The sequence below is a fragment of the Hypomesus transpacificus genome, chromosome 4, assembly GCF_021917145.1.
Source record: "Hypomesus transpacificus isolate Combined female chromosome 4, fHypTra1, whole genome shotgun sequence".
Taxonomy (NCBI): Eukaryota; Metazoa; Chordata; class Actinopteri; order Osmeriformes; family Osmeridae; genus Hypomesus; species Hypomesus transpacificus.
Window position 1 is genome coordinate 5880068 of NC_061063.1, and position 16904 is coordinate 5896971.

General features: G+C 47.7%; 1 protein-coding gene across 1 annotated transcript; it reads left to right on the top strand.

The window, feature by feature from the left end:
• The first annotated feature begins 3616 nt into the window (after positions 1–3616).
• On the top strand, positions 3617–16797 carry fam131ba (family with sequence similarity 131 member Ba). Its single transcript, XM_047019559.1, has 9 exons — positions 3617–3745; positions 8144–8181; positions 10793–10828; positions 11568–11661; positions 13041–13259; positions 13442–13579; positions 14760–15082; positions 15735–15995; positions 16141–16797. Exons 1-9 carry the CDS (start codon positions 3718–3720, stop codon positions 16363–16365), a joined length of 1362 nt encoding a protein of 453 aa, XP_046875515.1. The 5' UTR covers positions 3617–3717; the 3' UTR covers positions 16366–16797.
• Positions 16798–16904: the final 107 nt, after the last annotated feature.

Below are 16904 nucleotides of genomic sequence, written 5' to 3' on the forward strand. Positions count from 1 at the left end.
GATGGCGCTGTTTTTAAAACTTTATTAGTCCGTTTGTTTCAAGTCTTACCAACCAATGCAGCACATAGGCTACATAATCACATCACATACTAAAATTCAAATTAAGTTAATGTATGATCATTAGTACATCAATTGTACTAGTTTGGCCCTGGTGCCACATAAGAGACAAGACAGCAGCTATTGGATCTGGCAGGGCTTCTGGCTGCTGTCTGTAATTTCAGAGTTGTCCTTCTTTTTGGGATCCTTGATTATACTGCCTCTCCTGAAGCACTTCCAGCAAACATACAGTAAGAGGTTTCCTGGCAAGCTAGCTATACATTCTCCTTGTTCTGCCCTCTATGACAGGATGTGCACCAAATCAACTCAGCAGTGATGTTACGCAGCTGGCAAGCTTTCAGCTGGGAGGAAAGGAATATGCTGGGGTTATTTTAGGTTCCTAGTCGGTTGCAGTGTGGTCCGTCATTTTAGACCAACTGATGGCAGAAGGGGTAAGAGGTAAGAGGCTACAGGGTTAGGATTAGAATGGTAAAGTGCAACAGTACCACAGGAGAGGAAGGGTGGTTGTGCTGTCATGTTATGGCTCTCAGGCCACCTCATCTTCTCACTGAGTCAGATGGACGTGGACACGAAAGGGAGATGGACAGGAGGGGAAGGAACAAGACCTGGGAGCAGTGCAACAGGGAGGAGTCCTGAATTATTGAACGACACACACATACGCACACACCCCACAGACACAGTCTGTCTCTCTCTCTGTGAACTCTGCCTGTCTTGGTCCCCCCACACCTTCCCATGTCAAGCAGCAGCACAGTGCCCCCCCCCCCCCTCCCGTCTCAGTGAAGGGGTTATCCCAGATTAGCTCTTTATCTCTTTCCCTCCCCCTGACGGTCTTGTGTTCCCCTGTCTAGACAGATCACACCGCCCCTGTTATCAGCCTGGAGAGCTGCTCAGTGTCTATGAAGACTAAATCACCGAGAGAGACGCAAAATTGTTGTGTGAAAGGCTGACGGTTTACGTCAGGAGAGCAGCTGTTTATATCGCTGTTTTCTATGACAAATATACCGTTTTTGTATCCTTTTTCTGTCACCTGTTGGGCTGGACTCAAACTATCCAGTCAAAACGAGTTGACTCGCTTTGTTGTGTCAAAGCAGCCTTCCCAGTCTGGTTCTGTGTTTCCTAGAGACACACAGCAAGGCAATCTATACCTGTCGCCGTAGGTGACTGAGGCTGCCCAGCCAATAAGCCGGCTAGTAAATAAACTCTCAGTCTCAACTGCTCTTTCCCAACCCAAAACAATCGATTGTCGCCAAGGGCAACAAACCTGTGTAGACTGGCAGGTGTGGGGAGGGGAGTAGCACTCTCTGTCTACATTAGTGTGCTGTCAACACCCACAAGGCTGCTGCGTTCACAGCTCCGCTTCCACCCTGCATGTCGGTGTCTATTGTAATGTGTTCTTCAGCTGGCAGCTTTGAACCATGGTAAATGAAGGTAGGTCGCTTGGCTGCTTTCACCGTGCAGGGATACGCAGATGCTCCATACACGCTTTGTATCTATGGTGTGAAACTATGACAGCCCTGAGGGGATGGTTCTTTGTAGACACAACAAACAGACAAACAAAGAGACAGATGGTCAGAAAGATACACAGACAGTGAGACAGACAGACAGACAGACGGGCTGACTGACAGAGCAGACACCCAGACAAACACTCAGACAGACCCCCCCAGACTGAGTGAAGCGGAGGTGGACGAAAAGCTGCTGATGACATTGGGACGTCATGTGTACTTTAATGAGGGTCCAACAGTGCCAGGATAAAGGAGCCGTCTGAGGGAGGGATTTCACAGTGAGTCCAGCAGGGAGCAGAGTGCAGATCCTTGAGCTCCGGCCATCTGAATATCAGAGAAGTCCTATCAAGCAGTGTGGAAGGGATCGTTCTGGACTTTGCTGAAGCTTTTGGACCCGATAAGCCTTCGGTTGGCTTTGAGTTCATGCATGTGTGTGTGAAGGATGAGTGGGTGGATGTCATACCAGACAGTGGCCACTGAAGTGTATCTAGGCCAGTAAAGAAATACAACTTTGTTCCTATTTCTTACTATACATCTATCAAATCGCAATCCCCCCTTCTCCTTACTCCCCCCCTTCCCTTCCCCTCCCCTGTCTTTCTTACACACACAATCTTACACTCCCTGTCTATGGTTTTAGAACCACTGTCCAGGCACTGGTCAGGTTTAAGTGGTGTTCTGCCTCTAATCAAGGCCAACATGTGATAGACCATGCACGGACAAAATTAGGATTACCCATAATTCCCTGCTCTTGGCATCTCTCTTTGGGATCACCTCTCAATGATCCTCAATGTCTGCATACATACGCAGACAAATACGCACACACATTACTTCATCAGTGATGTGTACATTGTAACAATGCCTGGACTGGACAATGCCTGACACACAGTCAGTTGGCCAGCCACCCAACCAGCCACACACACACACCCACACCCACACACACACACACACACACACTAAGCTATAAATAGACTGTTTGTTTGTTTCTGTATGCAGGCACACAAGCATCTTCCCCCGCCTCTGTCTCCCTGACACCCCTCCCCCTTCCCTTCACCCCACCTTCCTCCCTCCTAGAATGCTAATTTGATCATCTCAGTCTAACCCCTCCACCATAGCAAGGCTCGACTCAGCACTCCCCCACTCCACCCTGTTCCTCCATCATCCTTACGGCAAGACCGTTCTTATTCCCTTCCCATTTCTTGATCCCATGTCCAATGTGTGTGTGTGTGCCTGTCTGGCTGTACGGCTAAATAAACAACACTTCAGCTGAAGGATATAGGAGAGCAAGGTCCGTGTGCGGAGAGCGCGTGTTTGACGGGGGTTTCAGAAGACTGCGGCTTCAGGGGAGGAGAAGAAAAGAAGAGGGAAGATGAGAGGGAGGAAGATTAAAGTCTTTCTGGGTTTTACATTCACAAACCGTGCCACCTCCCCACTTGTTGTGGAGTCAGGACGACAATGTGTGTGAGATAAAGACTGAAAGAGAGAGGCAAAAATGAAGGGTTAACCGAAACAGTTGCACAGCACTGTCAAAAATAGAGGGAAAGGAAGAGAAGAAGATACAAGAGTGATACAAAGAGAGACATGACATCTTGCCACAAGATATCTTGTGGCTTACCACAAAGTATGGTAAGCCAAAAATCATATGGCGTAATGAAAAATGATATGCCTTTAGGCATCACAAAACCCTTGTTTGTCACAAGTCTTAATGAGTTCAGCTCAGCGGGGTGCAGATGTCCATTGCCCTTGTAAAAGCTCTCACCTGCGTGCCTAAGCTACCCAGATGTGGTTCAAACTCTGCCCCCTCCTTTCCCTCTCTCTCCCAGACACATTGACTTACTGACTGAGTAACTGGATGCCCCAGTATAACTAGACTGCTCTCCATCTGTTTTTGTAAGTGTGTGCATTTGTGTGTGTGTGTGTGAGAAAGAGAGAGAGAGCACAACGTAGGTACAGCGAGGGGGAGCCAGAGAGGGGTGGAGAGAGATTGAGAGAGCGAGCGAATGAGGGACGAGCGCCCGCACACACACACACATTCACACACATACAGACAGACCGAGCGGAGACTGACTGGAGCGGGGAGAGAGAAGAAGAGGGGAGCGAGAGAATGCCTGGAGAAAGCGTGGTGCTTCCTTGTCTGCTTCCAGAGCCTCAGTGAGACACCATGGGCTGCATCGGCTCCAGGACCATCAGTAAGACCCCCTCTTTTACCTCTTCATTGTGCCCCTGTGACGAGGGGGGTGGGTGGGAGGGAGGGAAGGAGAGAGGGAGGTGGGGGTGCTCAGATGCATGAAGTCTCTCTGTCTCTCTCCAGAGGGATGTTTCTATGGAGACATGCTGGTGAGGGATGCTTGCCGACCAAAGGGAAACGTGTGTTTTTTTCTTGCACTGTTGGTGGGGTTTCTGAGAGAGTGGTAAATATATAGGAGGATGTGTGTGTGTTTCAGACCATGGTGTGAAAGCAGAGTGTGAGGGACATATGATGTGTGTGTGTGTTTGTGTGCCAGGTTGAAATTTTTGATAAACATGTATGACAAGCTGTTTTGTGCATCCATGTGTGAAGCGGGATGGACGTCTGTGTCTGTGTTTGTCTGACTGAGTTGAACTGTGATGGTAGAGGTTTGTTAGATGGATCACAGGGGAGAGATAAAAGGCTAGAAGAAAAGAGATGAAATCTTGCATGGTGTACTGTTGCACATATAAATAGTAATGGAGAGAAGAGAGAGAGAGAAAAATGAACAGACAGAATCTCATTACAGAGAAGGGGAGAGATATATGAGAAAAAGGAGCGATAATTTCACCATGTGTGTGTGTGTGTGTGTGAGAGAGAGAGAGCCTTGGAGCAATGCTAAGGTCATAGAGAGCTTTGTGTCTGAGAAAATGGCAAACCCTCCTCTTTCTGCCTTGGTGTGCGTCACAATGAGACGCAATATACTGAAGTGGTAGTGCATTCCAGGTTAGGAAGTACACACACACACACACATACACACACACACTTATGAGTATGACCTGCATTGGATGAGTCACAAGCAATCTGGGCAGACCCAGGTGTGAAGCCGTACGTGCTACACATGTAGGTCGACTGCAGACTCAACCCTGCTGGTAACCAGCTCACAACGCCCCACTGACTACTGCACATTTACACACTCCTAGCCCCAACACCCAGCGAACTTACCCCTACTAATGACTTCTGAAGAGTGTGTGTGTGTGTTGTGTGGTGGGGGTTTACCGTAAGGCCCACCATTCTGAATGTGCTAGCTAGCGACTGAGACATGATTAAAGCTACAGTGTGTGTGTGGTGTTATATCTTTTAGACGGCAGCCCACCTACTATAAACACTCAGGGAGGGCAATTGCTCTATTTTCAATAATTCTATCAAACCATGTCATTCTGTTACAGGAACAAATGAGGCCCTGGCTGCTGGCCTGAGTTAAATAAATAAAAGGGGAATATGTGACCTTTGTCTGTCATTGAGACGGTGGGATGTGTAGCCTGTGAGTGAGGCTGGGGGAAGACAGCTAGGCTGGCTTCACTGGGAGATGCTGTTTCTGATGGATGAAGTCATCCAAACGTTTGAGCATTTTGGACCCAGAAACACACCAAAAGCCACCTGGGATTGGTTATTTGCCCTGAGAAAATGTGTTTTTTCTTTCATATTTGCTTTTCTCCCTCCCTCTGTCTCTCTCTCCCCCCCCCCCCTTCTCTCTCTCTCACTCTCTCTTTGTCTCTTTCTCTCTTTCTCTCTCTCTCTCCCCCCCCCGGTCATGGTTTGCCTCTGTCAAATTCAATCAGGACTTCAAGCAAAATGCTATGAAATCTACACTACGCTACCACTGACTAAGGCACTATAGCACTGCCTTATCAACACTCTCAGAGACTGTCTGATCAGTGTCATTTTTAACGCCTCCTAGGCTGTCTTTGGCAGTGCCTGTATCCAATCCTAACCCTATCCATCGTTGTAGTATGTGTACGGTATATAGATGCATCAACTGTGGGCCAATATAGAGATCCTGTTTCGACTGAGCTGTTTGTCTGTTGAAGGGTTATGCTCTCCCACACACTCTTCTGGAAGCCTTTCTCAACCAAACTACAAACATGGGGGAGAATAAAACAATGTAAAACCACCAGGGTGGACATGGGTTTGAATCCCTGTGAGGGTGCTGGGGCAGGGCCTGGGTGTGGGCCAGGAGGACTAGTGGTCCCTAGGTGATGGGGATAGTGTTCATCCATGTGGGTGTTGTTAGCAAACACACAGTGTGAACACCACTGAGCAGCTTTGTTTGTCTGACCTATGACTGGAGGCAGAGCATGTAGATGTGGAACGTGACTAAGGCTCTATGGGGGCGTAGGTGTGTGTGTGTTTTGTTGAGAGTGTTCATTGGCTGATAATGACTTGTTCAGCTGGCTTTCTTTCTCCATTGACATGCAGTGCGATGCTGTGTCCATGCCTTGGGCAGCGGCGCTAAGTAGACTGGCTCCCGCTGTATCAGGTGTAATGGTGGGCTCTCCATTCTGTTTGTTGTTTTCTCCTCTCAAGTGTTTGAAAGATTGCATTACAGAGGAATGCCCACCCCCTCCCCCCACCATCCCTCCTCCCCCCACCCCCTCCCCCCACCATCCCTCCTCCCCCCATCCCCTCCCCCCACCATCCCTTCTCCCCCCACCCCCATATTGATTTCATTAAAAGTGTGGACAAACTGACGGACGGATGCTCTGTTTTGAGCTGGGCACACCTGCTGAGACATTTACTCCCTTGTTGCACACACACACACTCACACACACATACACGCACGTACACACAAACACAGGCAAACAAAAACCCCACACACTGACAAAGGGGAACACACACACACACATGCACACACAACCACACACAAACAGGCAAACACAGCCACATGTACACCCAGTCAAACCAACACAATTACATACACAGGCAACACAGACACACATTGCATGTAGCTGGTTGTGTGAGCTGACTGATTACTCTGTGGCAAGGTGATGGTGACTCGGGGCCAAGGTGAATGGGATGATTGTCAGGTGGCCATGCCCACAGCTGTTAACCCATGAAAGAGGACTTCAAAAAGGGAGATGAAAGAAAGAGAGGAGATAGAAGAGGTTAGGCATTACACACCAGGAGAGCGAGAAAGAGAGAGACAAAGAGAGAGATGAGGTGCGCTACACCTAGATAGATGTTATCACTGCTGTGGTATGTATTAGAACTGGTTCAGGGCTGCCTACTGATTCTAGGTTAGGCCCTGCCTGCCTCCCCTCAGCTGTCTCCCTGCGTGTTTTTCAGTTTTGTTCCTCTTTACCTCGACCCACTGGAGCTCCGTCGGCACCGGTTTGCGAGCTGAGGTGAGTCAGACTCTAGGCTTCACACTGAATCAGTGTCAAGACAGGAGTCACCACATGTCAGTGCGGCCCCTGCGACATGCGCCGCGCTCCCGGGGAGCTATTGCTAACGACACATGACGTCCCTAGCCAGGAGATCTGTCAGGGCCGATCGGCGCCGTGGCCGACGAGGCACCCTGCCTCCGCTGCTCGCTGTGACGGTGCCTGGCCTCTTCCCGCTTCCGCTCGGCCGGCCACTGCGCTAACTGAGGCGGGCGGCGAGCTTCTCCACCGCAACGGTTTTTGGCGAGCCTTTGGGAACTGCGTTTTTCTTTTGGTACGTCTTAACGCGAGGGAGAAGATCTGAGGAAAAAGGCTGGAGGAAGTGACAGAAAAAGGAGGTTTCTGGTGTGTCTGAGGCAGACTTGGAGGACAAAATAAGAGGTTGGAGAAGAGGTTTGAGAGCAGGAGGAGCTGGGAAGGAAGACTTAGCAGAAGGCTGTTCAAGAGAGACAAGAGAATGCCCCCCATCATACCCCAAGGGCCCCCTCAGCATTAGTTAAAGACTGTGATTCACACAGCTGCCACTGATGACGATGGAGACCTTAGATAGCCCAAATCAAGAGCTTCATTTCTCAACTGAACTCCACTTACCCTTCAGGATATCTTTTACTGTTTGGAGCCAGCTCCCAGAAATTTTCAAAGAAAGCACGATAATATTATAACGTTAAATGTGTTTCAATAAAGAGGTTTTTGCCAACCACTCAATTGACGAATGTGTTTGAGACTCTTTCTGCCCTGGAGGACCTCCGTATTCCAGTAATCTCCAATTAACACCAAACAGATGCCACAAAGATCACATGCCAACACATGTTAGTGAATCTAGTTATTGAAGGAACTGGTGTAGACATAGTTATTAAAAAAAGTCTGTTCATTTTTGACATAATTTGCATCATAAGCCATATTTGGGTCATTTGTGGGAGAGACTTTATAGTACGTGCAACAATGGCACATGCTACTCCTTCCCCCAATGTGACAACATTTGGGGCAGATAATGAGTCTAATTTTAGAGCTTTGTGTGAATGTCAGCGCTAACTCAACTGTGAGCTGTCACATCCAGTCAAACACCAAGTAGAGGTTGCATAAGTGTTTATTCTCTCTCTCTCTCTCTCTCTCTCTCTCTCTCTCTCTCTCTCTCTCTCTCTCTCTCTCTCTCTCTCTCTCTCTCTCTCTCTCTCTCTCTCTCTCTCTCTCTACAGCAGCGGAGGCAGTTCCTGTACGGAAGGATGGGGAGCAGGTACGGCAGCAATTTCAACATACATCTTGGCCCCCCACACCATCATCCTCATGGCATCTTGAGCCAAGAAGGCCATGGCAAAATACACCATGTTTTCAGAGAAACTGAGCTTGAGAGTCCCCCTGCCTGAGATTGCCATGACATGATGTTTCTCTGTGATGATGCAGTATTGAGGTTCTCAGCGAGGTTACTGGAGCTGTTCCCCAGAGCACGAGACATTACCGTACTATAGATCACCTCTTGCTCCTCTAGGGACAGACTACCATCTATCTCCTGTCGCTCCTCTGCAGAATTGTTTTCAGTCCAGTCGGGGAGTGACAAAGCATGCCGCCGGGTCAATTCAACAACATGAGAGGCTGCTGCCACATATATGACATGTTTACTGAAGGAAAACATAGCTGCTGCATGGACCCTTTCCTTCCAGCAATCATGCTGCAGAATGTTGACAGGCAGGAAGCAGGAAGAATAGTGTATTAATCAGCGTATAGAATGTATATGTTTGAGAGTGTAGGGAATGTATACATTTGATCTAGAAACACCCCCAATCTACTCCATGTAGAGGAGTGAGGCTCATGGGATGCTGGTGGGGAGCCTGGACGTAGCTTTGTGCCTCGTTCAACATGTTGTGTTTCATCATCATACTCATTGCCAGCCAAGTTCCCAACTTAAACAGAAATCCTCATTGCCTCTAGTTGGTTGGCAGACTGGTTGGCTTGACTGTCTAACAGGCAGACTGTCTGACTGTCTAACAGGCAGGTTGGCTGACTGTCTAACAGGCAGACTGTCTGACTGTCTAACAGGCTAGTTGGCTGACTGTCTAACAGGCAGACTAGTTGGCTTGACTGTCTAACAGGCAGACTGGCTAACTGTCTAACAAGCTGGTTGGCTGACTGTCTAACAAGCAGATCGGCTGACTGTCTAACAGGTAAACTGACGGACTGTCTAACAGGCAGACTGGCTAACTGTCTAACAAGCTGGTTGGCTGACTGTCTAACAGGCAGACTGGTTGGCTTGACTGTCTAACAGGCAGACTGGCTAACTGTCTAACAAGCTGGTTGGCTGACTGTCTAACAAGCAGATCGGTTGACTGTCTAACAGGTAAACTGACTGACTGTCTAACAGGCAGACTGGCTGACTGTCTAACAGGCAGACTGGCTGACTGTCTAAAAGGCTGGTTGGCTGACTGTCTAACAGGCAGACTGGCTGACTGTCTGACAGGCTGGTTGGCTGACTGTCTAACAGTTATACTGACTGACTGTCTAACAGGCAGACTGGCTTACTGTCTAACAAGCTGGTTGGCTGACTGTCTAACAGGCAGACTGGTTGGCTTGACTGTCTAACAGGCAGACTGGCTAACTGTCTAACAAGCTGGTTGGCTGACTGTCTAACAAGCAGATCGGCTGACTGTCTAACAGGTAAACTGACTGACTGTCTAACAGGTAAACTGACTGACTGTCTAACAGGCAGACTGGCTGACTGTCTAACAGGCAGACTGGCTGACTGTCTAAAAGGCTGGTTGGCTGACTGTCTAACAGGTAGACTGACTGACTGTCTAACAGGCTTATTGGCTGACTGTCTAACAGGCAGACTGGCTTACTGTCTAACAAGCTGGTTGGCTGACTGTCTAACAGGCAGACTGGCTGACTGTCTAACAGGTTGGTTGGCTGACTGTCTAACAAGCTGGTTGGCTGTCTAACAGGCTGGTTGATTGTCTAACAGGCAGACTGGCTGACTGTCTAAAAGGCTGGTTGGCTTTGCAGTTTGGGGTCTTTATGTGGCTCTGACAATTCAAGGTGTTCTTTAAAATGAGATGATCTATTCTAGACTTGCAAAATTGTCTTCACAGTAAACACTCACAACATGAATTTTGATAGCACCCCGAACACACTTGGAATACAAACGTCACAGCTGTCTAATTCCAACCACAATCTATCTCTTATTAGACTGTCTGTATGGTCACAGGTGTATGGAAGCCATAATAGCAGCAGCAGTACTCTCCATGGCCAGTCTGGTCCCCTCTGACACGTTACAGACTACTGTCCATACTGGACATTCTATTGTGTGCAGATGTTGCTGTTGCCCCAGACAACAAGGCCACAGTAATGGTGGAAAACAAAACAATCTGGCTCAGAGGAAGTAGGAACTAGATAATGCTTGGTTATAGCTCTCCAGACACTGTTAGTTACTGTCCTACTAGAATGGAGAAGATTTCATTCTGATTTGTGAAGCTTCAAACATTGGGTGATGGTTATACGGATTGACAACTTGGCCATCACAATTGCATTCTCCAGCTTCCCCTTCTTCATCCCTCCATCCCTGCTGGCAGAGATTCCATTCATTCTCCTATCCAGTGACGAGGGTTTCTCTTGTGTATCCTTTCTCTCTTCTGTCCTTTATATTTGTTCACCACTTCTAATCTTTGCCCTGTCCCTCTCTGTTGACGTCCCTCCTCCGCTACACACACACACACACACATGCACACGCACACACACAGACATATTGCATTTTGCATGATTCCCCCTTCCTTCTCTCTCTACATCTCTTTTTTTCCTCATCGCTTCTCCTTCCTTCCATTTTCTCGTCTCCTCCTTCTCGCACCCTCTCCCCTCAGCATGGCCATGCAGACTCTTCCTGGGAAGGAATCAATGTAAGTCCCGTGATAATCTCCTCCTCTTTCTCCCAATATCCCGTCGTCGTGTGTCTTCGCTCTCTCCGTAGATAAGCCAATATTTTGTCCTTCACTCTCTCTCCCTTTCCCTACCCCTCCCCCTCCTTTCCCTGTCTGCCTCTTTCTTGGTGCTGTGCTAATCTACTGTACTGCTGGCTACATAAAGTGAGCCTGGAAGATAACATGCTGTAATAACACATCCTTATCTGAAAAGCTAGGCTATGCTAAGCTATGCTATACTAGTCTAAGCTATGCTAGAGTAGGCTTTGAAAGGCATTGCAACAGTTGGTAGAAAGCTACTGTAGCATACAGCTAATGACATACTGTTACTGTTGATTATGTGTGAGAATCACAGGCCATGGCAGTGCCAAATGGGCTGATAATTACTGGGATGCTTAACGGGTGAAGTGATTTGCATATTGTCTCTGAAAATCTTGTTGAAAATCATGGTTGTATGTGTGTGTGGTTTGTGGTTCTTTTCAATTTGAAATCTTTTTAAAATACCTTTTCCACCCCTATACACTCATTTTTCCTCACGTCTTGGATGTCACCACACTCTCAACTGTCTTGTCTCATCTTCAACCAACTTGTAGTCAAGAGGCTACAGTCTGATCCCACTACCTGTTCAAATATTAAGCCTCCTTATTCTCTTCAAACAAATCAATTTCTCTCGCTGCTTTCCCTCTCCCTCTCTCTTCTTCCTCATCCCTCTCTCCAGCTCTCTATGGAAGACACCACCTCCATCCTCCCTCATCTGAAGCGGAACTCTAATGCCTACGGGATCGGTGCTCTGGCTAAGTCCTCTCTGACAGGTGTGTCAGGTGTGTGTCTGTCCTGATAGATGGTAAACCAACCCCATGTTGGCTCCAGCCCGGGGGGGTGAGATGGAGGCAACATGGTCGCCCCTATGGGTGCCTCCTATCCTTGTCACTTCCTGCCTCCATTGACAGTACACGTCAATGCCTGACCCCAGGTCATTGATGGAATCCAACCAGATTTTCACTTATTTCACTCTCAAAAAGTTGAAAGTGAAGTGCACCTAGCATCTCCATGGGTGTGTTGGGAATTGTAGTTCAACTGTGGTGTTTAGGTTGGAAATGTAGTAGTATTTTTGTACAGTGTTGGTGTTACAATATTTGTAACTGTGACTTTTTTGTGTGTCTTTTGTTGAAATGTAGTGCCAGTATAATATTGCGTTGTTGATTGTTTTATTGTGTAAAACAGTTGAAGGAATTGCTATCTACAGATATTTTGTGCTGTTTATTGAGTATATTGACTTTTAAATGGTAAAAGCCCCAACACAAACATTCATAATCACCAGTCCCACTTGCATATCATTTAAAAACCAATACATTCTCTGAATATTTGTATTCTGAACATTATTTGCATTGTTTCATGGACAATTAGTTGTATTTTTCACTGTATTTGTTGAGAGGGGTTTTAGCCCAGCATGAGTACTTTCAGCTCCATGTATTCACTTCACACTCAGTTGATTTAATTAGATTTTTATTGTTCTCCCCCAAACATTTAGACGATGGGAATTCGTCCCTCATTAACTTTCGATATTAACATTTTAATGAGGAGTTTGTGAGTGGTAGTGCTTCTTCATTCTAGTTTTTACAGCAAAGATGACTTTTTTGCACATTTTTAATTACTTTGCCATGTTTAATGTCTGAGTCTGATGGTTTAATGTGATGTGGAGTGATGAATCAGTGTGCTATTTAAACACGGCCCAGTGCACTGGCCTGCTCTACCCTGTCCTCACTGCTCTGCACGCAGAACTACTGATCAAACAAACTTGTCTTGACAGACAAACGGACAGTTCATAAAACACACAGTGAAACCCAATACTCATTCATCCTTCCACCCAACCCACCAGAGATTGCTAGGTTGTGGCCTACTTTCAGGAAGAGACTGTTGAGATTCATAGTCACACACAGCATTGTAGCCTCTTCACCAATAAATTTCACGCTTCCCAACATCATCTCATTACTTAAAACCTTGTGGCCTGCCATCCTTCATCACAGAGGGGGTACTCGGTTAATTCCTCGGGGTAGCCAGGATGGGTGGGGTTTCCTTGATATTTAGGACACTCCAGCCATCTGGGCTGCTCAGGGTTGCTAAACGAGTGCCACGTGATAGAACGTATGCACTGACACATCGTTTGTACAACCACCCCTTGCTCCTGTAGGTGTGAGTCGCTCCATGAAGGACAAGGTGACCAAGCCCACTGCCATGGCTCAGGGCCGAGTGGCCCACATGATCGAGTGGCAGAGCTGGGGCATACCATCTGCTGGGCCAGAGGGGTGTTCGGGACGTACCAAGCTGCAGCGAGAGAAGCAGAGGCGGCTGGAAAACGACGCCTACAGCGAAATGAGTGACGGAGAGAAGGAGGCCCGCTTTGCAGCAGGTCAGACTCAGAGCCCAAAGAAGGAGGCACCATTCCCTCCTGCCTGAAGCCACTTTAATGAAACCAGTTTAAACCAGTGTTTACAGTCTCAACGCTACAGTACTTCTACTTCAGCACTACAGCAATAAACAGGAGGCAATTATGCAACTAAAACAGAGTTTGTTCCCTACCTCTGTTGCCAGGTATCATGCAGCAGTTTGCCATCTCGCAGGCTACTCTGTTTGGCTGGAACATGGAGGGGGAGAGCCTGTGTGCTGGCTCCAATCAGGGCAGCGTGGCCCACCTCAGTGAGGTCAACCAGGAGAGCATCACCAGCCGAGGTAAAGGACTACAAACGGTGCTGACAGAGGACTACAATAATGGCTGTTTGAGTGCTGTGCTCCCTGCAGCCGTATTTGGAACACGGTTCACATATCACATATTATATTTGAGACATATAACTTAACAATTGTTGATTATATTGGTGCATTTTGTAATATTACATAAAGCATATTCGTTGTTCGACTCCATAGATGGATCAGATTTACTTACAGGAGATGAAACACCTTGAGGCCAGCTCTCATCCATATTTGCCCTTAGGAGGATGTGTGTGAGTGTGTTTGTGTATAATGTGTGTCTGTCTGTGTGCTCTGATGATCTTGTTGACTCTGGTTTGATTGATGTGGTCTGCAGCCAGGCTGACAGGCTCAGAGAGAGGTGTGTCACGCCTTCATCTACTGTGGAGAAATCTTACTGTCAGAGCAGAATAACTCAAAATGGCAGCAGTAGCAAAGGGTGTCCTATCATTTGGAGTGGGGAAGGATTGTGTTGTGAGTGCTGCTGTGTCATTGTGTTCTCCAGTGTTGTAGCGAGCTGGGCTGTGTGTTACTATGTTTTCCCCAGTTGTAGTGAACAGTGTATGCCCCAAGGGACCCAAGCCTGTAGGTGAACACAAGGACTCCCCCCCCCCCCCCCCACCTCCCATTAGCACCGCCATATGGTACTGCTCCCTGCTTCATCTACACATGGCAACCGACAATTAAAATGTTCTTATTAGTGTCAATAGAACAAAAATAAATTATTCTCCGTTTTCCATTCCTTCTCTTTCACCTTGAGAGTTCTAGGTGATTTAAAATAATGTGGTTTTGTTTATTTTCACCTTGTATGTCAGTGGTGTCAGCGAAAGTGTCTCAGAGTTGACGTAAGGAGAAACATTTAGATTGAAGCTCATTGGACGCTCCGTCTGTTTGATGCTGGACCGGTCTCCTGTCATCCAGTCTGATAGAAAGATGAAAGAAACCCCCACTAGTGTTAGTGTTTCCTTGATTTTTCTTCCTTTTAACCCCTCAACCTCCCTTTTCTCATCCCTCCATCCCTCTTCCCTTTCTGCTCCTCTCCCACCCCCCCTCTATCTCTTCTCACCGCTTTCCTGCTTCTCATATTCCTCCATCTCCCTCCCACCCTCCTTCTCTCTCCCTCCATCACTCCTCCTCTTCTCATCCCTCCCTTCCATCCCTCCAGACCAGGTGCTGCACCCGTCCTCTGCGGACGTCTGGCCGCGTACCTACGTCTCCCAGGGCCTCTACTGCCTGTCCTCCTCAGATGCCTGGGAGCCCATAAGCAATGAGCCGTCGGGCGTGGCCTCCCCAGCGGCCGGCTCCTACATCGTGGCGGGCGGCGGGGTGGTGGGTACGCCTGGGGGGGAGGGGTACGAGGGTGGGGTGGGGGGCTACACGCAGCAGAGCCAGCCGATAAGCCTGCAGCAGCAGAACCAGCTCCAGCAGCTCCAGCAGCTCCAGCACTTCCAGCACCAGCAGCTGCTGCAGTACCAACAACAGCAACAGGTGAGGCTCCATGGGAAATGGATTTGGATGTGTTGTTGTCCTTTACATGGACAACAACACATGGAGTTCAACTGGTCTGTGGGTGGTGTCGTTTTAACATGAGCAACTCGAGCACTTTCGGCCCAAGCCACTGTTGCAGTTCTTCCAACTGCAGACAACAAAACCGTGTGATGGTAAGGGAAATACTGTTTTAGATTAGATAGACTGGTATCAGCAGCCTGGCTGACTGGATTGTTGGCTATTTTGAATATGAGTGGCACAGTGTCCTTGGAACTCTCTAGCGAGTCTATATTGCACCGCAACAGCAACAGGTGAGTTTCCATTCATCATTCACTGCAGTCCTTGTTGCCAGGGGCAACGGATGAGTCAACCCGGTCCTCTGGCCACAAACGTACTCTAATGAGGTTATGTATTCATGTTGTGTCATTATACAGTATATCTGAATAAGCTGAAGGAACAGGGTTTCCCCCCCTTTCCAACCATTTCCCCCTCCCTCCCTCCCTCCCTCCCTCCCTCCCTCCCTCCCTCCCTCCCTCCCTCCCTCCCTCCCTCCCTCCCTCCCTCCCTCCCTCCTCGTTCCTACCCACCGTGTCTTAACATTGGTAGAGAAAGAAGTGATGTAACTCAATACTTTTCTTCTTCTTCTATTCAGTCAATGGAGCACCGGCTACACAGTGCCTCCCACTCTCTCCAAGCCACACCCAACAGCACCATCCACAGTCTTGGTCTGCCCACCCACCCTCGCCTGGCTGACCTATGGGGTTCAGCACAGGTGGAGGCTCACCAGGTTGAGATCGTCGGACAGATGAACTGTCAGCCAATGGCTGACCTGGTTGGGGGTGTGGTCGGTATGTTGGAGGCGGATGTGGAGAGAGAGTGCATTCCAGAGCAGCAGGAAGAGGAGGAAGCCAAGGTGAGGCTAATGGATTGGTTTTGTTAAAATCATTTTGTGTTGTCCCAAAGAAAATAAATTCACTTAAAATGGAATAAATCAAGGAAGTTTTACATGCATGGTAAAGCGCTTACTGTAAGGGAATTCTTTTCAATTTTTTTAACAGGAAGAAGGGGTTACATTAACCTTAGAGGCGGAGCCTGCCACTCTAACTCCCTCTTATCTGCGAGAGAATGCCATGCCAATCGGAAGATTCAGCCCGGGATTGGTCCCCACAGAACCAATCATGGGTCGTCTCCCCTTTGACGTCACGCCCTGTGTCATCCAATCGCTAGAGGAAAAGGATGAAGAGGCAGAGGAGGGTTCCATTGTTGTTGTGGCAACCAATTGAAGGTTACCAATCGGGGTGTGGTCAGATAAAGACCAAAGGCTGGAAAATACTTCTCAATTAATCAACCAATCAAAATAGTCACCACCCCCTCCCAGGTATGTACCCAATCAGAGACTGAGAAGAATCTTTTTCAGCTGAAGATAAAACCAACATTGGGGCCGAGTTGTGAGAACAACTGAACTTTTGGACTTAAAAACACTAGCGAGGCCCTGCGCATTGGTGTTTCCTATGATACAGAACTTTGAGAAGGTAATTACTGGATGGAGGGCTGGAGTAATGAAGTGAACAATGGATGAAGCAGAAAGGTAAAAAGAGAGAAAAAGGACACGGGGAAAACTCCAGAGACAACTGAAAGTGCATGCTTTTAAAAGTGATTTAGCCATATCAGTATACAAAGTAATAATATATATATATAAATGCTTTTTTAATAAAACTAAAAAGCCCATAAAGCTACATGTATTTGTATGTATGTATGTATGTATGTATGTAAGTACAGTATGTATGAATGTAAGCGAGTAAAAATATATATTCTCAAAATA